This window comes from Gracilinanus agilis, chromosome 2 (assembly GCF_016433145.1).
Source record: "Gracilinanus agilis isolate LMUSP501 chromosome 2, AgileGrace, whole genome shotgun sequence".
NCBI classification, from domain to species: Eukaryota; Metazoa; Chordata; class Mammalia; order Didelphimorphia; family Didelphidae; genus Gracilinanus; species Gracilinanus agilis.
Window position 1 is genome coordinate 612,940,393 of NC_058131.1, and position 27,129 is coordinate 612,967,521.

Consider the following 27,129-nt stretch of genomic DNA (forward strand, 5'->3'; position numbering starts at 1 on the left):
GTCTCCAAGAGAGGCAGGAAGGCATTAGGGGTCTTGCTATCATGTTCCAAAGAACTGAGGGCTGTTTCCTAAGGTGATTTTGGAATTTACTGAGAAGTAATTTTGGACCACCATAGGTAGGGAAGTGGATAATCTGTTGTTTCTCAATCAAGCACATTAAGCTACCTTTAGTCAGCCACTTCACAGCCCTCCTAAAAAAAGAAATTGTATATGCCTATAGAGGAAGATTGGTTGCCTTGCCCAAATAAGGTTATAGGATCCCAGATTTAGAGGTGAAAGAGACCTTAAATTCATCCCCTCTCATTCGATATAAGAAAACAGAACCAATAAAGTGATTTGCCTTAGACCACATAAATGATATAGGCACTCTTAACTCCAAATCCAGTATTCTTTCCACTAGTCCATGCTGCCACAACTCAGGTATTCAAAGGCTTCAGGAAACTAGAGAAGTGAAATCTGGTAGGAGTGAGGAAGGGACAAGTCAAGGATGGCATCATATTTTCTGCTCAGCCCTTGGGAAATAGAAAAAAATTTTCTCTCCAATTTCATATTGATAGGCTCTAGGGGAAAGGAACTGGAGGGCCAATCTGAGAAAGGTCACTTGAGTGAATCAGTCTGGTGCTGCATTTCCAGAGTGAGTATAGTTTGAAATGATGAAAGCTTCTAGGGTGGGGAAGACATTGGCCTGGATGGAATAAATTATTTCATGGTGAAGAGAAGATTGTTAAATCTAGAAAATCCAACAGTAAAGCAGCCAATCAATGCAATCAACAGACAGCAAAGTTGGAAGTCTACTCTGATTGAAAGGAGGCTATGAGAACAGTAGGTTAGCACATTAGGTAGCTAACAGAATGGAATGAGGTTTAGGGAAATAGACATATGTGATTTTGGAAAATGCAAAACTACATTGAAAGAGGCAAGGTAGGGTAAGACAGGAATGGTGAACTGATTCATTCATTCAGTGAATAGCCACTACATTGGGATTGGGTGAATTTGCTCTCATGGGGCACAGTCCTAGATGGTATGGTGTTCCCATTCTTTTTTTTTTCTTTTTTGTATTTAGAATATTTTTCCATGGTTTACATGATTCATGATTTTCCCACTCCTCTTACCTCCCCCTTCCTGAAGCTGACAAGCAGTTCTACTGGGTTATACATGTATCATTGTTCAAAACCCTAATCATATCCCTATCAAACTACATGATTGATCATATGTTTTTCTTCTGCATTTCTGTTTCCATAGTTCTTTCTCTGGATATGGATAGCATTCTTTCTCATAAGTTCCTCTGGATTGTCCTGGGTTATTGCATTGCTGCTAGTAGAAAAGTCTATTATATTCGATTGTGCCATAATGTATCAGTCTCTGTGTATAATGCTCTCCTGGTTCTGCTCCTTTTGCTCTGCATTAATTCCTAGAGGTCTTTCCAGTTCACATGGAATTCTTCTAATTCATTATTCCTTTCATGCTGTTCCATTCTTACAAAGAAGAGATCCACTAGCCAATCCCATGCAAAAAGCCAGGGACTAAGGAGAAACAATTGCCTAGGGCCAGAAATAGAAAGCTCAGAGAGACACTCAACTGGAAAGAGTGGGTTCTCATCATTTATGCAAGAATTTTCAACCTCCAGAATCTCCCATGGGTTGGATTCAATAGGACAGTTGAGGGAGAAAAGCTCTGAAGGTTCTGGTGATTGAGCCTGGAGAATGACTCCTGGCAAGGTAGTGACTAGTACTTATTTCATGACCCCTTCTGCATGCCTACTCCATGCATTATATGACCTGAAACAGACTTCTGCTAGAAGACCTTGATCCTGTTGTTGTCTAAGCCAGCCTTTCCTAGAGGTCTATATAAGAAGTATCTGGAATACTCTAATCCCTAGTGCCAAGAGACTTGTCTGACTGGATGGAAAGATTGGAGAGTAGAACATGAGAATGCCCAGGTGCTAATGAAACTTCTGACACCCAGTTCTGACTATAGTTTCAAGCTGTAGTCCAGAAAATGGTTTGGGATGGGGAATTGGAGGCTCTTGTTCTTCTGGCCTCTGAGCTCTTCAGACTTAAGAGTATTTGCTGAAACCAGGCTACCTCCTTCCACTAGTAGACTGCTGGGCTAGCTTGTTTGGTATGAGCAAATATATTTGGAAGAATAGTCAGATTGGAAGGATAAAAATGATATACTGGTTTAAGTGGTTCTCACTTGGCTATGGGTGGGGAAAGGATGCTTTAGGATGCTTCCTGTGGTCAAAGGGGGCTGCTCCTGATTGAACTTTGAGGGAAGGGAGGGCTATAGCAACTGAATCTTCGCTCAGATGACAATTCAATGGGGTATGATATTTACAGCTAAAAATGAGAGCAGGAGGTATGAGCGATTCATCCAAGTGGAAAAAGCAGAAGAGGTCTCCACGCCCCCCACGACATGTCAGCAAAGTCATAGAGTCACCCACTCCCAATGGAGCTACCCTATCTTCCAACTTTACAGGTAAGTTTCCTTCTAGCTGAGGCTATACTTTAGCCCCAGGTTTCTGGATTTCTTTTTTTTTTTTTTTTAAACCCTTGTACTTCGGTGTATTGTCTCATAGGTGGAAGAGTGGTAAGGGTGGGCAATGGGGGTCAAGTGACTTGCCCAGGGTCACACAGCTGGGAAGTGGCTGAGGCTGGGTTTGAACCTAGGACCTCCCGTCTCTAGGCCTGGCTCTCAATCCACTGAGCTACCCAGCTGCCCCTGGATTTCTTTTGAAGAAGAGGAGAGCATTAGGTGATGGCTACTATCAGAAGACATTCTTCTAGGGCTAGAGGCATGATAATAGCCATGATCTATATGCTGGGAGCAGATGCTTCCATTTTAATCAAATGGGGTGTAAAATCTCTGGGCTCCTATGTACTATACAAGTTGTATCGTGCACACTAGTATTCCATGGCCCTTCAGCAACTCTGCAGTAATTTTTAAGGTCTTTTGTTCCAGGGAACTCCTAAAGATACCTGTTCTGCTGAGACAATAACTTTTCAAAGAGTATCAACATCAATACCTAGACTAGAAAGTGAAGAGGATATGACTTTTTCTTAGCTTCTAGAATTGTTGCATTTCTTCTCTTTAAGCATATGCCAGGGGGCAGCTGGGTGGCTCAGTGGATTGAGAGCCAGGCCTAGAGACTGGAGGTCCTAGGTTCAAGTCCAGCCTCGGACACTTCCAGCTGTGTGACCTTGGGCAAGTCACTTGACCCCTATTGCCCACCCTTACCACTCCTGGGCCAAGGACGGTCCCCAGCCCGGATGAAAAAGGAGGAGGGTTGGGCGTGGGGCTAGCAACCCCACCCTGTAAAAACTACATCTGCTAAAGAAACTGCAACCTAAAGTAGGGGCAGCTGGGCTAGCTCAGTGGATTGAGAGCCAGGCCTAGAGACGAAAGGTCCTAGGTTCAAAACCCGGGCTCAGACACTTCCCAGCTGGGTGACCCTGAGCGATTTGTGTGACCCATTTCCTACTGGTTGTGGCCCTATGCTCCTAGAATGGAGTCCCAGGATAAAAAAAAAAAAAAAAAAGCATATGCTCATTTTCCAAGGGACTCTCTTTCGCAGGTGCTGTGCCCTTCATTGAAGCCTCCATGCCTATCTCCTCCACAAGTTCTGAAGCCACCTCCACTGCTGTTAGTCCTTCAACTGACAGTGGCCTTGACCTCTCCTCTCAGACCACATCCAAGGAAGACCTCACTGACCTGGAGCAGGCAGGCTCTCTAGGACCCAACATAGCCATGGTGCCTGTAAACAATGAATTGGGCTCTCCTGAATTGTCTGATCCCCAGGTATGGTATATCCCAAGGCCCCCAATTCTCTTTTTGAGAATTAGCTGTGTTTTTGGGGTTTTTTTTGGCTCTTTGCTTTTTCCAAGCCATGGCTAATGGAAAAGGGCTTAGGAAGCAATTCTCTCTTCTAGTGGTTCAGTAGATAGAGCACCAGTCCTAAAGTCAGGAAGACTAACCTAAGAAGTTCAGATCTATCCTTAAAACATTTACTGTGTGACCCTGGGCAAGTCACTTAACCTCTGTTTCCTTATCTGTAAAGTGGGAATAATCATAGCACCTAGAGTTGTTCTGAGGATCAAATGAAATAATAATTATAAAATACTTAACACAGCGCCTAGTACATTATAAGAGCTTTATTTGTTATTTAGTTGTTTTAGTATTCTGGAGTAGTTTTGGCATTTCTATAGAGGGTATTAGAATAGCAAGTGGTTAATTGTGGGAATTGAGTGAGCCACACTGACCCCATCTTATGAGTTAATTCTGGAACTAATTTAGTTCCCTTTCTATTCAATTATGACCCTAGCCTGAATTCTGTCCTATGAGAAAAGTTGATTTAATTATAGGAATTGGGAGAAGACTTTATTGCATTGTTTTAACCTAGCTTTGTGTGGCTAGGAAACTGGACCAATTGTACCTGCTGTTTAGAGACTCTTAACAAGGACCTAGGAGGTTATGTTGACCAGAAACAAAATCAGATTCTAAGATCGATGTAAGTTTTCTCATAATTGCACATCCCCAGCAACCTACGGGTCTTATCTGAAAACTGGCCCCATACTGATCAATCAATTATTGTTTCCATGGTCCTTAGATTTCTTATAGACACTTGGAGAGACGTGGGACACCTCTTCCTGAATTAAGAGAATTGTACCTGTTCATTCTTATGCTCCCAACTTGGAAAGTCCTTAATCTTTCATCCAGTTAGAAATCAGATTACATAATATTGTATTTTTCCTTTTAATTAATTGTTTTACTGTATAAAATTTTGTTTTCCCTTGTATTTGGGGTTCAGCTCTAAAATGAGGAAGGGATCTGATCCTGATTTGTTGGGCATTTGGCATGCATTGTTTAATAAATCAATATACTCAGAAGATCAAATTTTATTTCCTCAAGTCATTTCAGGGGTCACAAACATATGGTTGCTTAGTAACAACAAAAGCTTCAACTGCTCCAAGAATCTTCCCTTAGTCATTTCATCTTTTACTTCTCCAGCTCATTTTGCAGATAGGAAAACTGAGATAAGTAGGGTTGAGTGACTTACCTGGGTCACACAGCTAGTAAGTGTCTAAGGCCAGATTTGAACTCAGTCTTCCTGATTTCAGGCTCTATCCACTATGTCACATAACTGCCCTAAGAGCTATATAAATGCCAACTATTATTACCTCTCCATTCCAGTAATATTTCTTCAAAGACATGGCTTACAGGGAAAAGAGAAGATTAGAGGAGATAATATGAAATGAATTGCACAGAGTCACCCAACCACTTAGTGGCAGAACTAGTACTAGAACTCTATTGACTCCTAGTCCAGTGCCTTTTCTACTACCCTGCACTATCTTTTGCTGTCTCTTAATGTTTCAATGCCAAAAGATCTGGGTCCAGAAAGAATATCCCTATGTATGTTCCAAAGGAGGAAATTTTTCTTAGAACTCAACCTTTTAAGACTAAGCTCTCTGCCTTCATTGGACCTCCTTACTTCCTCTATACCTCTTCAGCTTATTGTAAAATGAAGGGTTTGTCCTAGATAAGCTTTCACTTCCATTCCATCTTTTAAGAATTCTATAATTCTGTGCCATAGCATGAAGTGACCCAGGTGGAAAAGGTCCAGTCAGCATCTGTGGAGTCCATCCCTGAGGTATTAGAAGAATGTAATTCTTTAGCCGACCATTCAGATTCAGCCTCTGTCCATGACATGGACTATGTCAACCCCCGGGGTGTTCGCTTTACACAGTCCTCCCAGAAAGAAGGTGAGTGCTGTCAGTTTGGTGGTTCTTCCTCTTTTTCTCCTCACCCTACCTCCCCAAACTCTATCTAGTGCCCAGGAAGCTCAAGCATTTTAGGTGATTTCTACTTGCTGAGCTAAATTCTCTGTCCATCTCTGCTCTAATCATCAGGAATTTGAAATTGTTAGGGAATTGTTAGCAGTCTGTAGAATAAACTTGGGAGAATCGAAGGAAAAGCACTTTTCTTTCTGTTAAAAAAAAAAAACAAAAAAACTTTTGTTGATGCCTTGTTCTTATATCATATCTTTTCCTTCATATTTCCCTTTCTTTCCCCTATCCAGCAAGCCCTCTTTTGAAATAAACATTTAAAAAGAAAGAGAAAAAAGCAATTTATATAAGTTCTTTAGCAATCATTGTTTGACTGGATTTGTCCTGTATTACTAGAAACTCTCTAAGGGGCTAATTATTTTAAGTTCTTTGTTTTCCCTTCTTGCCTTCTCCAGGGACAGCATTGGTCCCCTATGGCCTCCCTTGTATTCGTGAGCTCTTCCGCTTCCTTATCTCTCTAACCAACCCTCATGACCGACACAACTCAGAGGTTATGATCCACATGGGATTGCAGCTACTGACTGTGGCCCTTGAGTCTGCACCTGTGGCCCAGTGCCAGACTTTGTTAGGCCTCATCAAGGATGAAATGTGCCGTCACCTATTCCAGGTGAAAATGGGGATAATTAAAAGGGTGGGAGGCTAGTTTCACCAGCACAGGTGTTCAGTCCCTCATGACAATGAGGATGGGGTAGTAAGTGCTGGGAAAGAAAAGCTTGGTTTATTTGTGTGAAAGGTGGGTGAGGCTTCCCTACCCATTGCCCAGCCAATCCAGGGTAAAGGTTCTCTAGTCTTCATCAGTAATGCTGGCACAAGGAATGAGGTGTGAGAATTACCAAATACAAATAACTCTTTAGAGACCTGAATTTAAAGTCAAGCCTTACTCTGGCTAAGCAGTGGCAAATAGCAGAAACTTTATGGCTTTTCCTGCTTTTTTCTCTAGTTGCTAAGTGTGGAGCGACTAAGCCTATATGCAGCCTCCCTCCGGGTATGCTTCCTGCTCTTTGAGAGCATGCGAGAACACCTCAAATTCCAAATGGAGGTGAGTTATCTGACCATACTGGAGTGAAGAACATAGGGTGCTGAAACTGAAGGCTTTGCTCTTCCAGAGGATGGGATTCAGGAATTTGTAGATGAGTTATTGGCCATCTAAGGAAGAGCTCATTGTGGGATACCTATCATTTCCCTTAGGGAAGGCATGGTTCCAAAAAAGAATCAAGGGACTTGTACAGTAAAATTGGGACTAGGGTGGTGGGATGGGGGACCTCCAGCTTTGGGACTAGCTTGTTTATCTGGCAGTCCCTTTTAAGCCCAAGTGAGTTGCAGGAAGGAATTGAAAGCAAGACTAGATCCCTTGATAATCAACTCATTGGGAAAGAAATCTGGCAGCTTTGGGCTGGCTAAAACCAGAAGTTGAAAGGCAGGCTTTATTCCTGAGTAAAGTGGCCATGTGTTCCTAAAGTTTGGGAGCATATGTGAGGTTCTCTTAGATGAATTTCCATAACGCTTGACACTCAGCCTTGATGAGCAGTGTAGTGCTTATCTGCTCCTTCCCCTCTGTTTATTGTTTCTTCTGTCTTTCTGTATCTTTTTACCTTTACCTTTGCTCTATCCCAATGGGAATCCATGATTGCTGCTAGATGTACATCAAAAAACTCATGGAGATAATCACTGTGGAGAACCCTAAGATGCCTTATGAAATGAAGGAGATGGCACTAGAAGCTATAGTCCAGCTCTGGAGAATCCCCAGCTTTGTTACTGAGCTCTACATAAACTATGACTGTGACTACTATTGCTCCAACCTCTTTGAAGACCTCACAAAGCTGCTGTCTAAGGTGCTGAGGGCTTCTGTGGTGGCTTCCATGAGCCTTTAGAAGGAAAATATTGAGGAAGAAAAATTTGTATGTTGGTTATAGCACAGAGAGGGAGGGACAAGTTAACAGAAGGTGGAAAGAGAGTGTACTAGAGCAATATGGGAGGATATGGGAGGTTTCAGGATTAGAGAAAATTTTATGCCTGTGGGGTGTGTGTGTGTGTGTGTGTGTGTGAGAGAGAGAGAGAGAGAGAGAGAGAGAGAGAGAGAGAGAGAGAGAGAGAGAGAGAGAGAGAGAGAGAGAGAGAGCAGTTAAAGTTGGGTTAAAAATATAGAATTAAGAGTATTTTCCTCTACATAAGGGGTAAGAACCTTGGAAAGTATGTTGGATCAGTGTCTTAGCTTTCACTATTTGTTTCCCAGAATGCCTTCCCTGTCTCTGGGCAGCTTTATACAACACACCTGCTCTCTCTTGATGCACTGTTGACAGTGATTGACAGTACGGAGGCCCATTGCCAGGCCAAAGTCTTGAACAACCTCATCCAGCAGGAGAAGAAAGAGGCAGCTAAACCCAATCCCGAGATGGTGGATGGCACTAAAGAAGTCATCAGCAGTGAGAGGCCTTTTTCTTTCTTNGAGAGAGAGAGAGAGAGAGAGAGAGAGAGAGAGAGAGCGAGAGAGCAGTTAAAGTTGGGTTAAAAATATAGAATTAAGAGTATTTTCCTCTACATAAGGGGTAAGAACCTTGGAAAGTATGTTGGATCAGTGTCTTAGCTTTCACTATTTGTTTCCCAGAATGCCTTCCCTGTCTCTGGGCAGCTTTATACAACACACCTGCTCTCTCTTGATGCACTGTTGACAGTGATTGACAGTACGGAGGCCCATTGCCAGGCCAAAGTCTTGAACAACCTCATCCAGCAGGAGAAGAAAGAGGCAGCTAAACCCAATCCCGAGATGGTGGATGGCACTAAAGAAGTCATCAGCAGTGAGAGGCCTTTTTCTTTCTTAGAGCCCTAGGCCCCAGTAGCATGAGCTCCTATCTTACCCGATATTGTATTTTCAGGGTTTGAAGCTCTGAACTTCCTCCTCAGGCAAAATGAATGTGCTGTAGTACCTATGTCCCATTCTCCTAGAGGTCTCTGACTTTCTGTGTTTAGTATTCTTTGACTCAGCTGATATAGGCCACTATATAACTATTTTGAACTTAGGTTTCTGATTCTCTGGGATGCTTCCCCAGTAGAGATTATTGGAGCCTCCTTGGCATTGGAGCTCAAAGTCTAGTGGGATACTCCCTGTTCCTCTTTGCTTTCCTTCTGAAGCTCTGCTCCACTGTCCTCCCCCTTTGCTGAATTTTTTTTACCATTTTTAGAGAAAACTCCTAAGGACTGCCATGATCTGACCAGTACTGAGCTGACTGGTATTGCACTTACTTTTGGAAATGAGAATAGAATACTTCTAATCTATAGCTGGCATTGTTAATCAATGAGGTAATATACATAAATCACTTTGCAAACATTAAACTACTCTCTAGTTAGGGAAATATAGGGAACTCCAGGTAAGGAAATTACTTTCCTCTGTAGGTCTCTACCTTCTCAGTTACTCAAAGACTTAGAGAGTTTCTAGAGCACTCAGAGATGAAGTGATTTGTCCAGGGTCAAACAGCCAGAATGTGTCAGAATTGGCTTCCTGGCTTCTGGTCTGACCCTATTTACTAAGCTATGCTCCCTTCACTCTATGAATGTTAGCTATTATCATTATCATTGTGAGTAGACCCTTAATAAATGCTTGTTGACTCAACAAGCACTTTGACACTCTCTTGGATTCAAGGAAAGTCACAACCCAAGATTGCATTCTTTTAGCCTCTGGTTAGAATGATGGAGGCTCTTTCCAGTAGTTTCTGTGATAAATGTTTCTCTACCCACAACCCTCTCCTCCTCCCCACCCCAATTTCTGGCTTCTGCTTTTCCAATTAGTAGTATTTTAAACTTGAACAAATATGATTGACTACCACTAGTTGAGCCTTTCCTTCATTTGGGCATTTACTCAGACATGCTTTACCAGTCTTCCTTTCACTCAGTGTGGGGGGAAAAGGTAAAGGAAAATCATATCCATATTTATTCAGACAGATTCCTAACAACCAAAAAAGAACAGTTCATTCAAAAATTCACCTAGAACTCTGATTCTTCACACTTTTTTTCTCACCTACAGGCAGTGAACAAGCAGCCAGTGATGGAAAACACCCAGGGACAAACCCCGATCACCCAGGGCTGCATCCACCTGGGGGAGGGCAGTTGCTGGCTGAGCAGGGAAAATTGGGCTGCAGTGACCTGGAGGAAGGTGGTGATGCAGGTGGTGGGTGTTGGGTCCCACAGGGCTTTCTTGGGTAGAGGACTTCTCAGGAACATGCAGAGAAAGGAAGAAAATGTTTATTGATTGATTGAAAGAAAGAAAGAAAAAAAACCTAGGAATTCTTTTGGTGGGGCCTGGCTGCTTACCATCTCTTTAGACTCATGGAGAAAGGGAACCCCAGAGCTTATGGAGTTACTGTCCATGGTTCTGAGGGCTGCTGTAAGGGCTTCTTTACATTTTCCATAAGGAAGGCATTATTGAGGAGAAGAAGCTGTCTAGGAGCAATACATACTTGTGAGAACTGAGAGAAGGAAGAAAAGGGAAAAGTGATTGGTTTATAGAACACTGAAAAAATTAAGTGGGAAACAATAGGATTGTAGAAAAGGGTGCTTATGTAGGTAAAATGATGAAAAGTTATATCTGGATCCCAGAAGAGAAATAGAAGAAATTAAAACAAGAAGCCTGGAGGGAACCAAGGAATCCTGGAGGCATCTTAAGCTCTCCCAAAGGAACAAATCAATTCTAGGGCCTCAAAAAGAGAAAGAAAGGAAGTAGCTCATTGCGTTCTCAAATTCTTTTTCTCCTTAGCCGACAAAAAAATTCCCCGGAAGCCACCTCGGTTTTCCTGCCTCCTTCCAAGTCCTCAGGAATTGATCAAGATTAAAAGCAAGAAAAAGGTATGAAAATCAATTATGCTCTATTCCCAGTTTTTCTTTAGATGACTTTTATCCTAAGGGTTCCCAGAGGATTTGGCATCTCATACAAATCATTGAAGAAAATTTGTTAGACTCCCAGATTATTAGTTGGTTAGGACTTCAGTAACCTTTTGCATCTTCTTCACATTTCTGAGACACCTGTGGGTGGGAACAACAACTAGGACTAGATTATTTGCCAAAGCCCAAAGCCTAGCCCTTCACTTATGCCTATAGAAAAGGAATAGATTGAATTGGAAGAATGGGAGTTGGTGAAAATAGTAGGAACACAAGTTGCTGATATTATCTCGGTCACAAAGAAGGTTCATTGGGTCATTTCTCTGATTGTAGGAGCTACAGGGAATTGACATTTATTCTGGTGCTTTAGTAAAGTTCATGTAGATGTTTGTGCTTTTGGATTTCTTAATAAAATGGAACCTCTTTTAAAACCACTTCTGCCATTTTCTTTCTATCACCCTCTTTCCCCCACCCCCAGGTTGCCTGCCTGTTCCCAGGGGCAGACTGGATATCTTTGATTTGTCTGTCCCTGTCTATACTTGGGTAAACATAGACCTTACTCATCCCCATGGCCATCCATCCCCAGCCCTCAACAGGAGGGCACAACACATACAGCACCCAAGGAAGAGGGGTGTAAACAAGTTAGGCTTCAGGATGTCATGCAGCTAAGAAGGCTCAGGGGAAAGAGCTAAGACTAGAGAGTCAAAGAAGTTTTCTTTTGGTCCTTCTTCCATCCACTTCAAGGGCCACATCAGCTATATTGTGGACATTTATTTTGTAAATGAAATGTTCATTCCACTGAAAGACATTTGAAGTTAGAAATTAGAATATGTCCTAGGCTTTTCTTTTGGAGCTCTCTCTACTGAAAAGATGGAGTAATACTACCTATTTGAGGAACAAGAAACCCATGAAGGAACAGGGAGCCAGACCTACCTTTAAAGTCTATCCAGGGGATAGCTAGATGCCTCAGTTGATTGAGAGCCAGGCCCGGAGATGGGAGATCCTGGGTTCAAATGTAGCCTCAGATACTTTCTAGCTATGTGGCCCTGGGGAAGTCCTTTAACACCATTGCCTAGCCCTTACCACTCTTGTGCCTTGAAACCAATACAATTTCAAGAATAAGACAGAAGGTTAGGGGTTTTTTTTTGGTTTGTTTAACTATCCAGTTTGGATGCAGAGGGGATCTAATACTTTGAGCCTTTTCTCACAGCTACTGATCACAGGCACAGAACAATTCAACCAGAAACCAAAGAAAGGGATTCAGTTCTTACAGGAGAAGGGTCTTCTGACTATCCCCATGGACAACAATGAAGTTGCCCAGTGGCTTCGAGAGAACCCTAGACTGGACAAGAAGATGATAGGAGAGTTTGTGAGTGACCGAAAGAACCTTGATCTGCTGGAGAGCTTTGTGGGGTAAGCGAACAGTAGAGCAGCCTCCTAGTCAGAGAAAGTAATATGGCCTAGGATGAGTCAGGTTTTTGACTTCCCCCACCTCACTTTTCAGCTCATAGAGATGACTGGCAGATCTTTACTTGAAGCTTTCTCGTTTGGAAAAGTGGTTCATTTTTGACTAGAGGTCCAGACAAAGTTTTTTGCAATTCTCACCACTCCTTGATGGGGCCCAGTTGCAATGTAAATGCAGGATGGGTCAGATATACTGGTTTCCTATTTCTGTTGAAGCCTTGCTTGGAAGTGGAAAGATGAGGGTTCCTTGGCTTCAATTTGGATAGGGTGGTATTAAGTCACTAGAGCTGGAATTCTTCACCTTTTTGGACTATGGACCCCTTCAGCAATCTGGTCATATCTCCAAACCACTTCTCATAATAGTATTTTTGAATGCAAAAAAATATATGTATAGAATAACAAAAGAAACCAATTGTATTGAAATACAGTGATCAAAATATGGAGCAGGGGTGGGGAATGAAGTTTTCCAACTCCAGCTTAAGAACCTTTGCCAGGGGCAGCTAGGTAGCTTAGTGGATAGACAGCCAAGCCTGGAGATGGGAGGTCCTAGGTTCAAATCTGTCCTCAGACATGTCCTAGCTATGGTGATCCCAGACAAGTCACTGGACAAGTCACCATTACCTAGCCCTTTCTACTCTTCTGCCTTGAGACTGATATTTAATACTAATTCTAAGTTGGGAGGTAAGGGTTTTAATAAAAGAAAAAAAAATTTGTATAGTGGTGAAAAGTTATGGATGCAAAGTACCAGGATTTGGGGGCTAGAAGTATCTAATGTTATATTATCCAATGTTATTAATACAGTGGGGAGGACTAGGAGGTTTCCTCACTGATCATGGGAGGGACGTAGATTAGAAGGCTTGTGACATATGGAAAGGCAGATTTATTGCTCTATAATCAGGGCTTACTAGCCTCATCACCTTTCCCTCCCCCATTCAGCACCTTCAGTTTCCAGGGTTTACGATTAGATGAAGCTCTACGTCTCTACCTGGAGGCCTTTCGCTTGCCAGGAGAAGCACCTGTCATTCAGAGATTACTGGAGGCTTTTACAGAACACTGGAGGGTAGGTTTGTGTTTGGGAAGGGAAGATTTGGGGAAACAAACCTTTGATTTCAAGTATAACTGAGAACCATGTGGCTCCCACTGCTATCTCCTGGCCAAGAGTCTAGTGGCAACAGCCAGCTTTCCTCAAGGAAAAGGGGGCATAAGCCCCTAATCTAAGGTTAGCAGGGATTTTATGTTTTGCCTCAGCACTTAACTGGCTTCCATATAAGCACCAGCCTATGGGTTAGGGGGTAGATAGAGATTAACTGAAGAAAGGGCAGAAGACTTGGACATTGATAGTTGTGGGGTTTCTGCTTTTCAGACATGTAATGGCTCCCCATTTGCAAATAGTGATGCCTGCTTTGCCCTGGCCTATGCTGTTATCATGCTCAACACTGACCAGCACAACCACAATGTTCGGAAACAGAATGTACCCATGACCCTGGAGGTGAGCATATATCCCTACCTAGGCAGAGCTACCCCCAGCATTAGATTATGGGGGTGGGGAACATGTAGGTCCTGATCTAGAAGGGGAGTGACAGAGATTCCATCTGAGGTTAAGCCAAGTTAGAGATCTCTGTCATGGTCATTCTTCCCCTGAATGGGTTAGATGAAAGTCTATATTATATACAAAGCACTGGAAATCATCACAATTAGCTAAAATAGTCTTTACCTTCATGGAGTTTACATACTATTACTTGGGGATTACAACCCAAGTATAAATGTGAATAGGCAGAAACAGTGAAGTCAGATGAAGGAACAGATTTAGGCATGAGTTTAAATTTCGTTTTTGATTAGATAAATTTGAAATTCTAGTGAGATATCCAAATAAAGGTAAGGCAATTAGAGATAAGGAGTTAATAAGAGAAGTTAGGATTGAAGACGTAGAGTTGAAAGTCATCTGTGTAAAAGTAATGCTTGAACCTTAATGAATGAGATTGTTAAGAGAAATAGTTTGGAGAGACAGGAATAGGTAGACCCTAGAAGGATACCCACATAAAGGACTCAGTTGGGTAAAGGATAAGGAGCCAGTGAAGGAGAGGAGCAAATTTCAAGGTGGGCATCAAATTAGGATAGGATATGATAGGAAGATATCTCTGAAACTGGAAGTGGGAGGTGGGGAGTATGTAGTGGTACAAAATGGTAATATCAGAAGCTACGTAGAGAAGTCAAGAAAACAAAAACCTTAAAAAGGCCATTGCATTTGGAAGTCCACAAGTCTTTGATGGCCCTTGAGAAATGAGTTCTGGTAGACTGGTGGGAGCAGAACTGACAGCTTTTATAAGAAATGTGGTAGTGAATAGTAGAAGAGAGAATGGTATCAGATTTGGATTATAAAGGTCAGAAGAAGTATTTCTTAGGATCGGGGATGCTATGAATAATGAGAAAGAGAATCGTTAAGGGTAGAATAGAAAAATTGTCAGGCAGTAGCAATGGCCTCACTGAGGTATAGAACACAGTTTGGGAACGAAGGCAGCTCAGATTCAGATTTTCACAGCTTCATTGTGTGATTTGGCTTCAGCAGAATTGAGCAGTTCTGGAGCTTAAACAGAAAAATCAAATAGTGGGGCTATCCTTGGGATGGTGGTTCAGGCAGATGGTACAGTGAATAGAGCCCTGGGCTTAGAGTCACAGAATCCTGAGTTCAAACCCAAACTCATATATTTACTAGCTCTGTGACCCTAGGCAAGTGTCTTAACCTTTTTATGCCCCAGGTTCCTCATCTGTAAAATGAGGATAATAATTGCACCTTCCTCTCAGGATTTTATAAAGATAAAATAAAATAATATTTGTAAAGAACTTTGCAAATCTTAAAGTGCTATATAAGTGCTAGCTATGAGGAGGAGAAAGAGGCAGAAGAGGAGGAGGAATCAGCAATAGTAGAAGGTCACCAGAGTGAAGGATTCCAGGATTCTAATTAATGGCACATTTAAGCATCTGACCATGCTGTCAACGTTGGGTATGCAGGGAAATAAAGCCTAAATAAGAGATTTGGAAAATGGGAATAAGAGACCAGGGGTCACAATAAGGATAAAGAGGAGAATTGATAATAAAAGGTGGGAGAAGTGGAAAAAAAGGAATCCAAAAATGGAATTCCAAAGCTCTGATTTGCAACTTTTAAGAAATGGTGAAATCCTGTCCTGATATATGACCGAAGCGGGGTGAAGAGGGAAGTCTTTAGAATTGAGAAAGTTGATATTATGAAGAGAGTGGACAGACGGAGCTATTTTGCAAGCACTTTGCTTACTGAACAACCCTGCTAGGGCCTAGAAGTATTTAAGGGTAGAGGAGGGAGGAAGTCCTCATCATTGGAGCAAGGGGAGAAGCTCATTTAACTGTCCCTAGGAATTCCGAAAAAACCTGAAGGGCGTGAACGGAGGAAAAGATTTCGAGCAGGACATCCTAGAGGACATGTACCATGCTATCAAGTGAGTTTTTAATGAAGAGTGAGGGGTTCAGCCTTTTGAATTGATATAGCAAATCCCCATTCCCATCTCTTCCCACCAGTCCCTTATATGGTGTGTAGCTCACCTCCCAGACTGGAAATAGTTCTCTGTCAACACTTTCCTTCCTTGAGTGAAACCCTCTAGGACCCCAAAAGCTGAAGGACACCAACTCTTCTCTTAGAGGAATCTGCTGATGACCCACAGGCAACCTGCAGATGGCAAGGCTGAGGTGGAGATCTGGGTCAGAATTAGGCCTGATTGGTAATCCCTCTGCCCTCAGCTGTCAGTGAGAGGAAGCAGAGAGCTCTTCTCTAAAAGTAAGGTTTCTCTGAATTCCTAGAAAAGTTTCTGGCATAATTTTGAAGTCTAGAAACTATTAAATTTGAGATCTAGGAAAGGACTTCAAAGACATAAGATAAAGGAGATTGGGGGGAGGAAGGGAACCTTCTTGGCAGCAAGAAATCAGACAAGCCACAGTGTGATGGGTGGAAGAATCCCTTGTATCAACAGCAGATGCTAGATTCGTGGTGGCAGACCTGTGGTCCTCTCTGTGGGCACAACCTCCATTCCCCCAGCATGGAGTTGGCCAGCGTTTGTTACTGAAAGCCAGAGAGATGCAGGACTGGGCTGCTCCCCACCCCCTTTGCACATGTACCTGAGGACATCCTTCACATCACCTGCCCCTCCAAAAGGTTCACCATCACTGTACTAGATCTATGTGCAGATGTACAATCTTGACCTTGTCATTATACTCAACCCCCACTGGATTATAGGAATGATGAGATTGTGATGCCTGAAGAACAGACTGGTCTGGTGAGGGAAAACTATGTGTGGAATGTCCTACTGCATCGAGGTGCAACCCCTGAGGGTATATTCCTACTGGTACCTGCTGGCAGCTATGATCATGACCTCTTCACCATGACCTGGGGCCCTACTATTGCTGCCCTCTCCTATGTATTTGACAAGAGCTTAGAAGAAACAATTATCCAAAAGGCCATTTCAGGCTTCAGGTAACCCAATTTGCTTTTGTCTCAGCCCTGAAATTCTTCCCAGTCCCTTAATAACATCTATTTCCCAATTGTCCTCACTTTGATTTTTCCCGGGATAGGTCACTTTAAACTACTTCTGAATCCATGCCTGGGAATCTCTGACTTCTTTTACTCAATTATATAGTTATATCTTCCCAGAGCAATGATTCCTTTGGAGGGGAATCAAGGCCTGGGGGAACATACTTTGCAGGTGACACCAAAGTGAGAAGGGAATCATCAGGGAAGAACCCTGAGAAAGATCTGCCATGGTACTTGGAAGGGCAATTGACCTTTCCAGTGACTCTGTTCCTCGGGTGGGGTATGGATCCTTGCAGGAAATGTGCCATGATCTCCGCCCACTATGGCCTGAGCGATGTGTTTGACAATCTCATCATCTCTTTGTGTAAATTTACAGCCCTCAGCAGTGAGGTAAGTAAAGGGTAGCAGAAAGACATTGAGGGCACAGCATAGGGAAGCAGGCATTGTCTGGACCTGATGCTCCATAGAGGCAGACACACAGAGACATCCAAACAATAACTGGGATTCCATTGAAGATTTAACTTTCTCCAGTAGTTATATACCTCACTTAGCATTGTCCATGTAGTATCCTATACTTCACTGTATACTGCAAGGTCTTTTGGGGACTCTCACCCTCCATGACCAGCATATTCTAGGAAGGAGGTTGGGATTATTATTGTTAAATGAGAATTGGAGTGGGAAAGAGTAGAGTCTTTGAATACCCTGGAGCTCTCACACTATCATAGAAAGAAGAGTTAATGAGAGGACTCAAAGGAGAAGTTAGCAAATAAGGAGCTACAACAATCCCTAGACCTTAGCTAGACCTTGGACTTCATTTTCTCTACTTTTTCAGTCCATTGAAAACCTGCCCAGTGTGTTTGGGAGCAACCCTAAAGCACACATTGCAGCCAAGACTGTTTTCCATTTGGCCCATCGCCATGGTGACATCCTTCGAGAGGGCTGGAAGAACATCATGGAGGCCATGCTACAGCTGTTCCGGGCCCAGCTATTGCCCAAGGCCATGGTAGAGGTAACAGCTAGAGATTTAAAGAGAAAAAATTGAGCACTGACTGCAATTTGAGGAGAAAATTAAAATTTTGGGGAAGCAAAGTTTAGGACCAATGTCTTACATTGGCCCAGTCCTTATCTAATAGGCTTCAGCATCAAGGAACCACAAGTATATGATATTATTCCTGAGGAAGACAACTGGCAGAGGCATTGGAAGGCGTTTGTTCAGTTGAATAATAGCACAAGAGGCTGTCAGGAATAAAACTAGAGAACTGGGTTGGAACTGGGTAATAAGTAACAATTTTTTTGAGAAAGGCTGATTTTCCTAGGTGGAAGACTTTGTGGACCCCAATGGCAAGATCTCTCTGCAGCGGGAGGAAACACCATCTAACCGGTGAGAGTAGGCCAGAGCTGAACTACGGGGAGGGAATATCTAAGAATTTAGGATTTACCTGTATATGTCCCATCTCTCCATTCCTCTATAGAGGAGAGTCAACTGTGCTGAGCTTTGTGAGCTGGTTGACATTGAGTGGTCCTGAGCAATCCAGTATGCGGGGTCCATCCACTGAGAACCAAGAAGCCAAGCGCATGGCCCTGGACTGTATCAAGGTATCTCTCCCAAGTATTTTTCCATTATTCTCTCTAGTGATCAGGTCTCAACTTCTTGCAGGATAGGACCCTGGCTTTGTGGGATTTTTTTCCTCATTCCAACTCAGGCAACTGATTCCCTCCTCCTGCCACTGTAGCAATGTGACCCAGAGAAGATGATCACAGAAAGCAAGTTCCTCCAGCTGGAGTCCTTACAAGAGTTAATGAAGGTATATGCAGAAGGAAGTCAGTGGGAGGAGCTAGACAGGGTCTATGGCTAGGCGATGGTGGTGGTGGGTGGTGGCAGCATGTTGTTTACTACTTCTCTCTAGGCTCTAATATCAGTGACACCAGATGAGGAGACTTATGATGAGGAAGATGCAGCATTCTGCTTAGAGATGCTTCTTCGGATTGTGCTAGAGAACAGGTGAGCTAAATGTTTGAATCATGGCAGTAGGCTTGGATCCTACACCCATACTGTGGACCTTTGGGCAAATCCACTGTGACTGAAGCTTGTACCAAGGGAATAGCAATGCCTGTACAAAGCAAGAGGTCCTGTTGCTTTTCTGGCTATACCAGAACCACTGGGTTCACAATACCCCTATGTTCAGCATCAGTACCAAGAGACCCTAAAGCAGTGCTGGTGAACCTTTTAGACATAGAGTGCTGTGCCTGCCTCTCCAGAGACTGCATGCTGTGCCTTTCCTCCCCTACTGAGTACTGGGCACACCCTTCCCCCCTCCCCTTACCCCACAAAGGGGAAGGAGAAAGCACTCCCATTGGGTTGCTGGGCAGAGGGGCAAGTGATGTGAAAAAATGTCATCAGGCACAGTGGAGAGGGAGAAGGGAGCAGCTCTGCCCAAGTCCCTCTGCCTCTCTAGTAACAAACTGGGAGGGGGGTGATGGCTGCATGCCCACAGAGAGCACTCTGCGTACCATCTTTGGCACCCATGCCATAGGTTTGCCATCACTACCCTACAGGGATTAGTGTAGTTCTAGACCATCAGAGGGATAACTACTGCCCAAGTTGCCCTCTGCTTACTCATTTTCCTCCCTCTCCTCTTCTTGCTTCATAGGGACCGTGTGGGCTGTGTATGGCAGACAGTGCGTGATCATCTGTACCACCTATGTGTCCAGGCACTGGATTTCTGCTTCCTGGTGGAGCGGGCTGTGGTGGGGCTACTGCGTCTGGCCATACGGTTGCTAAGGAGAGAGGAAATCAGTGGCCAGGTGAAGGGATCTTAGCCATCTGGAAAAGAGGGTTAAAGGAGGTGGGCCAAAGGCCAAGGGACCCTTGAGACTATGTAGCAGAGACTACATTCGGTGCCCTACTTCCTGAGAGTTGGTGATGGTGGAAGCATATATTACTTCCTAAATGTCACAAGAGGACCCCTAGCAAGAATCCCAATTAGGAATGGTGAGGGAAAGAAGAAATGTCTGCAGTATCCTTGGTCATGGGACTGATCTTTGGCATCCAGGCTACCCACTGTGCCTTTCTAGATCCTAGAATTTTCTCTTTCCCTGCCACAAAAGGCTTATCCCATGGGCAGACCATTATCATACTCTGTTCTCAGGGTGAACAAGTCAAGCAGGAGAGTAGAGGTTGAGTGGTGAATCCCATGCTCGCTTCCTAGGTGCTGCTGTCTCTTCGTATCCTGTTACTGATGAAACCTAGTGTGCTGTCTCGTGTCAGCCACCAGGTTGCCTATGGGCTCCATGAGTTGCTCAAGACCAATGCAGCTAACATCCACTCTGGGGATGATTGGGCCACACTCTTTACTTTGCTGGAGTGCATTGGCTCAGGGGTGAAGCCTCCCCCTTCTCTACAGGCCACAGCTAGGACAGAGACCACTGATACTGGTAAGCCTTCCCTAGGGAAACCTGACATGTACTTAATCTTACAGTCTGAAGAAAGAAGGCTCAGAGACTTGCATTAAACAAATTAAATATTTCCATCTGCTAGCTTCCAGCACTACTAGCAACTCCCCAATGTCCATGGATTAAGTATCAGTAGAGGCACAGAGAATAATGGAAAGATCATCATAGATTTAGAGTTGGAAGGATAATCTTAGAGGCCATCTTGGATTGCCCTTCATATTATAGATGAGGAAACTGAGCCTCAGAGAGGTTAAGGACCTTGTCCATGGTCATATAACTAGTAATGATCCAAATCAAGATACGAATTCATCTTCATGACTCCCAGGCTCGTTATTTATCCACTATATCACTTGGCAGCCATATATCAAGGAATAATAAGACTTTCTGGAAGCATTATCTCTTTACTCCAGTAATAATTGTCAACAGGAGCTTAAGTCCCATTGGCCCAAGAATGATTAGAATAAAAATTGTCTGGTTTATACTTTTGTCTACCGGTGGCAAGACTACTAAGCTAACCCAAACAAAAGAGCATCCTTTCCTTCTTGGAAAGAAGAACCTTGTGTGTTCTTTCACTTATTTATTTTCATTTTAAGAACAAATTTCCACATAAGTTTTCCAAAGTTATATGATCCAAATTGTCTCCCTCCTTTCTTCCTTCCCCCCCTCAGAGCTGGCAAGCAATTCAATCTAGGTTACACATGTATTATCATGCAAAACTTTCATATTTATTTTTGTAAGTGAAAAATCTTATAAAACCCCAAACCCAAAACATATACCCAAAACAATAAACAAGTAATACATCATATGCTTTCATCTACATACAACATTCTTTCTCTGGAGGTGGAGAGCATTCTTTTTCATAAGTCCCTCAGAATTATTCAGGATTATTGTATTGCTGTTAATTTGCTAAGTCTATCACAGTTGATCATTCCACAGTATTGTTGATAATGTGGACACTGTTTTCCTGATGCTGCTTATTTCACTCCACATCACTTCATATGGATCTTTCCAGCTCTTTCTGTAATCATCCTGTTCATCATTCCTTATAGCACAATAGTATTCCATTACCATTGTATACCATAATTTATTCAGCCATTCCTCAATTGAGAGACATTCTCTTAGTTTCCAATTCTTTGCCATCACAAAAAGAGTAGCTATAAATATTTTTGACAAAGCAGGTCCTTTCCCATTATTTTTTATCTCTTTGGGATACAGACCTAGTAGTGGATCAAAGGCTATGCATTGTTTTATAGCCCTTTGGGCATAATTCCAAATTGCTCTCCAGAATAGTTGGATCAGTTCACAATTCCACCAGCAATGCATTAGTGTTCCAATTTTGCCACATCCTCTCCAACATTTATCATTTTCCTTTACTGTCATATCGGCCAAACTGATAGATGTGAAGGTGGTGCCTCAGAGTTGTTTTAATTTGCATTTATCTAATCAAGAGGGAGTTAGAACTTTTTTTCATATAATTATTGATACCTTAGATTTCTTCATCTGAAAACTATCTATTCATGTCCTTTGACCACTTATCAATTGGGGAATCACTTTGATGCTTATAAATTTGATTTAGTTCTTTATATATTTGAGAAATGAGACCTTTTTCAGAGAAATTTGTTATAAAAATATTTTCCCAATTGGTTATTTCCCTTCTAATCTGGGTTGCATTGATTTTTGTTTGAACAAAAACTTTTTAATATGATCAGTTATTCATTTTACATCTTGCAATGTTCTCTATCTCTTGTCTGGCCATAAATTCTTCACTTCTTCATAGATCTAATAGGTAAATTATTCTATTCCCCTAATTTACTTATAATATCACTCTTTAAATCATATACCCATTTTGACCTTATTTTGGTATAGGATGTGAGATACTGATCTAAACCTAATTTTTGCCATACTTTTAGTGTTCTTTAGTATTTTGTTCCAATGTCTCTATCTGTACCCTCCATGCCCACCCCAATTCTGCCTACATTCTTTCTTGGCTTAGGTGCTCAGTCAGACAGTGAACTCTCCTCCTACCACCCCAGTGATGTCAGCCTGGACCGAGGCTATACCTCAGACTCAGAAGTCTATACTGATCACGGTAGGCCAGGCAAGATGCACCGCTCAGCTACTGATGCCGACGTGGTCAACAGTGGTTGGCTAGTGGTGAGAAAGGAAGGGGCAGTGGGATATAGTACTCCTCATCATGGTTTTCCTGGGGCACAGTGAGGGGGACAAATTGAGCCGAATTGGGCTCCTAAGCTCTGTACCAGGCAAATATCCAGGTTACTCTCCACATTCATATTCTGAATAGGTGGGAAAAGATGACATAGACAGCTCCAAGTCAGGACCAGGACCAAACCGGCTTGGCCCTTCCCCTCTGGTGAATCAGTACAGCCTTACTGTGGGCTTGGACTTGGGGCCTCATGACACAAAGTCCCTCCTCAAATGTGTGGAGTCACTGTCTTTCATCGTTCGTGATGCTGCTCATATTACTCCAGACAATTTTGAGCTCTGTGTCAAGACCATCCGAATTTTTGTAGAGGCCAGTCTGAATGGTGGTAAGTAGGTAGAGGAGGCAGGAGAGGGAGCTGCCTGAAAAGGAAAGAGGGGAAGGAGTGGGTTTTATATAACTATAGAAATATGGCCTGGGTCTCCGCAGGATGCAAATCTCAGGAAAAACGAAGCAAATGCCACAAATATGACAGCAAAGGGAATCGCTTCAAGAAGAAGTCGAAGGATGGCTCAGTTCTTCGTCGACCACGAATGACCAGCCAGCATACAACTCGTGGTGGACACAGTGATGATGAAGATGATGAAGGAGTGCCTGCTAGCTACCACACGGTGTCTTTACAGGTCAGTCAGGACGTAAGTATGGCACCATTTATTTCCTCTTCTCCCTGTGCCTGGCTGTTGGGGAACCCAGCTGGGGCCAGGGTAGGCAGACTTGGACTGAGAGGGGAATCTGAGGGAGAGATTACTAAAGCAAAGGAATTGGATAATGGAATTGTCAGGAATAGAATGATTGATGACTGGAAGTGGGCACTGTCTTCAAAGAGACCAGGTGTAGAACATTGAGGATGAAGTTGTTTGGGTCCCTGGATCCAATTCACAACTCCTCCTTTGTGATTCCAGCTGCTGGACTTGATGCACACCCTACACACACGGGCAGCAACTATTTACAGCTCATGGGCTGAGGAGCAGCGTCACTTAGAGACAGGGGGCAAGAAGATTGAGGCCGATTCCCGGACCCTCTGGGCTCATTGCTGGTGCCCATTGCTTCAGGGTAATCTTCAAGGAAAATGAGGGATAGGGCTGAGGTGGTAGATTGGGATGCCAGCTGTGATGCTGACTGTCTCTCCCCTGCTCAGGTATTGCCTGGCTCTGCTGTGATGCCCGGCGTCAAGTACGGATGCAGGCACTCACCTACTTACAGAGGGCCCTGTTGGTACATGACCTGCAGAAGCTAGATGCCCTGGAATGGGAGTCCTGTTTTAATAAGGTAATGGAGGGGAGAGGAAAACCTGGACAGTTTGAGGTAGAAATAAGAGCCTCCTATGCCAACACTCATCTTTTGCCCCAGCATACCTCCATGACATGTCTCTTCTCTTCCCCTAGCCATCTTCCTGGCTCTTTGGGAGCCAAGCCACTAACTTTACTGTCGGGGATGGGGATGTGGGGTGATTGTCCAACAGGTGCTGTTTCCTCTACTGACCAAGCTTCTAGAGAACATCAGTCCTGCAGATGTGGGTGGGATGGAGGAGACACGGATGAGGGCTTCCACATTGCTCTCCAAGGTATGATCACCTTGCATCCACACTAGGCCCTCTCCTTATACTTCCACCCCTTAGCAGATAGGGAAGGCAGAGGAAGTGGTATCTCCTAGTGCCCTTTGGAACCTGAGGACCCAGAAGAATCCTGAGCCTCAGAGGACTTACCCAGGTCAAAGGCCTAGAAGGGAAACAGGCTAAAGAAGGATTCTTCCCAAGGGGTGAGGACAGTATCATCTGATTAGCCACTGGTGGGTCACAGGTTTTCCTGCAGCACCTATCCCCACTGTTGTCACTTCCGACCTTTGCTGCTCTCTGGCTGACCATCTTGGATTTCATGGACAAGTATATGCATGCAGGCTCCAGTGACTTACTGGTATGGTCCCCTACAGCTTCTCAGGCTGTGTTCCCTCCCCATTAAGCTTGACCTACCCATTTAGCTTCATCCCTCTTATCTCCTTCCTTGCCCATCCCCAAACCCTAGTCACTTTGGCCCCTATCCTTCTAGGCTGTAAATTCCTGATTTCCTTATGCCCTTGGGAAGTATTGTCCAGTTTGCTTGTCTAAGAGCTGCTCTTGCTTGCCTCTTTCCCATCTGTCTTTTTTCCACACACACACACACACACACACACACTCCTCCAGTCTGAGGCTATCCCTGAGTCACTCAAGAACATGCTGCTAGTGATGGATACTGCAGAGATCTTCCACAACGCAGACACAAGGGGAAGTGGCTCCTCTGCCCTCTGGGAGATCACCTGGGAGCGTATTGACTGTTTCCTGCCCCATCTTCGAGATGAACTCTTCAAGCAGACAGTCATCCCTGGTATGAGACTACTAATAGCTTCTCAGCTTTAGCACTAAGGACCCTAGAGCTCTCAGAGCCTAGAAATGGATTAGGGCTCAATGTCCTGGCTTGGTGGGGGGCACACAAGCAGGTAGGATGAAATAAGGCTCCTCTTTTGCAAAAAACTGAAAGGTATTTTTTGAACTATAACTTTCCCCAGATCCCCTGCCACTGGTGCCTAGTGAACCACATTCCCAGAAGACTCTGGCCTCTGCCCATTTGCCTCCTGCTGCCAGTGACACAAGGATGCCCAGCCACACATATACTCCAGAAATGCCCTCAGAACTGGGGGCCTATGGTGAGGCCTCTTTTTCCACACTTCCAAATGTTAAAGGATGGGGAAATAAGGGAAAGGAGGGAAAGCATCTGTTAAGTATATACTACATACCAAGCACTTTACAAATATTATTTCATTTGATCCACACAACAGCCCTGGGAGTTAGGTGCTATTATTATTCCCCATTTTACATTTGGGGAAACTGAGGAAGATAGAAGTTAAATGACTTACCCAGGGTTATACAATTAGTAAATATCTGAGGCTAGATTTGAACTCTGGTCTTCCTGACTTTAGGCCCAGCACTCCATCTGTGCCACCCCACTGCCCCAGGGGAACAGAGTTCAGAAAACCACATAACAGTTTTCTATATCAGCTAAAAGTAGAGTACTGCTATCCAGAATAAAGTGCTAGTGAAGGGAAGGGGCAAGATCCAGAGATCAGTGCTGACCTTCTGTCCCCATGAAGAATGAGAGGACTAGGGGAGGCACCAGTAAGCTAAAACTCAAGGTGGAAGAGTAGGGATTAAGCCTACATGTACAATGAACTGCCCAGTTGGTTAGACCTGGGAAGAGATGATTGAAGATTGTTGAATATTCTTCACTTAACAGAATAGATTCTCATTTGTCTGGGTGGAGGGCAGGACTATCTGGTCCAGATGCAGGGAAGAACAGTTGGAGGAATGGGCCAAAAATGGGATCTGAACATTGCCACATTTTCCCGCACAGAGTCAGAGAAGTCAGAGGTCCCTGGAGCAGCTGCCGGTGGTTGTTCTGGTTCTTCCACAGTCTTGACACCCAGCAAGCTGAGCTCCAGCCCAGATGGGCCTATGCCATTAGCTCAGCCCCCTCTGATCCTGCAGCCTCTGGCTTCCCCACTGCAGGTGGGCGTGCCACCCATGACATTACCTATCATTCTAAATCCAGCCCTCATTGAGGCAACTTCACCTGTGCCTCTGCTAGCTGCCCCTCGCCCCACTGACTCTATGCCCACTTCTGAAGTCAACTAAGACAGGTGGTTGGGAAGACTGGGCCTACCCCTCCTGTCACACCACTGGGGGCTTCTCACCCTGTCCCTCTTCTGGTTGCACACTGTGTCGATGCCTCCCCTGGGCCTGGCCCAGCCACTACTGCTGTTCTCATTGGAGCCAAATTGAGAAATCATCGAAGGGAATGAGGGCAGCACTTCCTAAAGACATCATCCAGAGAGAAGGAACTGTCTTCGTCTTCTGCTCATCATCTCTGGGAGGCTTCCCTGAGAACAGAGATCAGACTTGGGGCTTACCCAGAGCTCGCCCCAGGCTAGCTCTAGTCTCTTAGGAGGCCTGGGCTCACCCTAAGGGAGAGACTTGCGGGTATCAGTGCCAACCAGCCCTGCCCATGTTGACTCTTGGCATCTGGGGCCCTGTCTTTCCCTTTACCCTGCAGTCCTAGCTCCAAGAGCTATACTCCAACCACATTGCACTTTGCTTCCCTTTCCTCAGACCTCCCTCCCCTCATCAGCCCTGAGCTACCTCCTCTAGTTCTTCCTCTATCAATGAGTTGGGTTAATTTGGGGAGTTAATTAGGGCCAGGGGACAGAGGTAGTAATAAGGGGAATTGCCTACAGGAGCATGTACATATGGAAAGGTTAACAATTGACTTTTTACAATGTAATAAATGTCATAAAACTCACACCCAAGCCTCCCTTTCCCCCTCTATTGCACCTTTTCCCCTCCCCAGCACTTTCTTTTCTAAGCCTGTGGCCTGACTGGATAGAGAAGTCCTAGCACAAATCTATAGGGTTAGATGAGGGAAAGCAAAGAAACAAGAGGACACTGCTGCCTTCTGACCCTGAGTAGGAAGGATCTGGGTCCAGGATGGGTCTTGTTTGTTGCTGCTTTAGAGCCACAACTACCCCCCTCCCTGGGGTAGTTGTGCTTTCCAGAACTAATGAAAGACAAGGCCGGAAGAGATTACATGAATGACTGCAGCTTCCCAAGGCTATCTTCTTCCATAATCTCCCTGATCTAAGGAGGAAAAAGACAATGAATGAACTGAAACTAAGGCTTTTCTTGTACAAGCATTATC

General features: G+C 44.0%; 1 protein-coding gene across 1 annotated transcript in view; it reads left to right on the top strand.

Moving 5' to 3' along the window:
• The window catches only part of GBF1 (golgi brefeldin A resistant guanine nucleotide exchange factor 1), a 127,968-nt gene extending 101,235 nt beyond the window's left edge, over positions 1-26,733 (top strand). Inside the window, exons 10-41 of the mRNA XM_044665520.1 lie at positions 2,340-2,478; positions 3,575-3,798; positions 5,591-5,759; positions 6,239-6,450; positions 6,784-6,882; positions 7,481-7,675; positions 8,077-8,266; positions 9,862-10,005; positions 10,591-10,679; positions 11,923-12,125; positions 13,113-13,236; positions 13,540-13,665; positions 15,564-15,646; positions 16,438-16,674; positions 17,028-17,121; positions 17,564-17,740; positions 18,048-18,112; positions 18,204-18,327; positions 18,465-18,536; positions 18,639-18,733; positions 19,383-19,536; positions 19,941-20,166; positions 22,178-22,338; positions 22,487-22,733; positions 22,835-23,028; positions 23,308-23,458; positions 23,544-23,674; positions 23,868-23,969; positions 24,205-24,318; positions 24,585-24,765; positions 24,947-25,084; positions 25,789-26,733. Of these exons, the coding sequence (XP_044521455.1) occupies positions 2,340-2,478; positions 3,575-3,798; positions 5,591-5,759; positions 6,239-6,450; positions 6,784-6,882; positions 7,481-7,675; positions 8,077-8,266; positions 9,862-10,005; positions 10,591-10,679; positions 11,923-12,125; positions 13,113-13,236; positions 13,540-13,665; positions 15,564-15,646; positions 16,438-16,674; positions 17,028-17,121; positions 17,564-17,740; positions 18,048-18,112; positions 18,204-18,327; positions 18,465-18,536; positions 18,639-18,733; positions 19,383-19,536; positions 19,941-20,166; positions 22,178-22,338; positions 22,487-22,733; positions 22,835-23,028; positions 23,308-23,458; positions 23,544-23,674; positions 23,868-23,969; positions 24,205-24,318; positions 24,585-24,765; positions 24,947-25,084; positions 25,789-26,069 (4,941 nt within the window). The 3' untranslated portion in view covers positions 26,070-26,733. The remainder of the gene's footprint in view (positions 1-2,339; positions 2,479-3,574; positions 3,799-5,590; positions 5,760-6,238; positions 6,451-6,783; positions 6,883-7,480; positions 7,676-8,076; positions 8,267-9,861; positions 10,006-10,590; positions 10,680-11,922; positions 12,126-13,112; positions 13,237-13,539; positions 13,666-15,563; positions 15,647-16,437; positions 16,675-17,027; positions 17,122-17,563; positions 17,741-18,047; positions 18,113-18,203; positions 18,328-18,464; positions 18,537-18,638; positions 18,734-19,382; positions 19,537-19,940; positions 20,167-22,177; positions 22,339-22,486; positions 22,734-22,834; positions 23,029-23,307; positions 23,459-23,543; positions 23,675-23,867; positions 23,970-24,204; positions 24,319-24,584; positions 24,766-24,946; positions 25,085-25,788) is intronic.
• Positions 26,734-27,129: the final 396 nt, after the last annotated feature.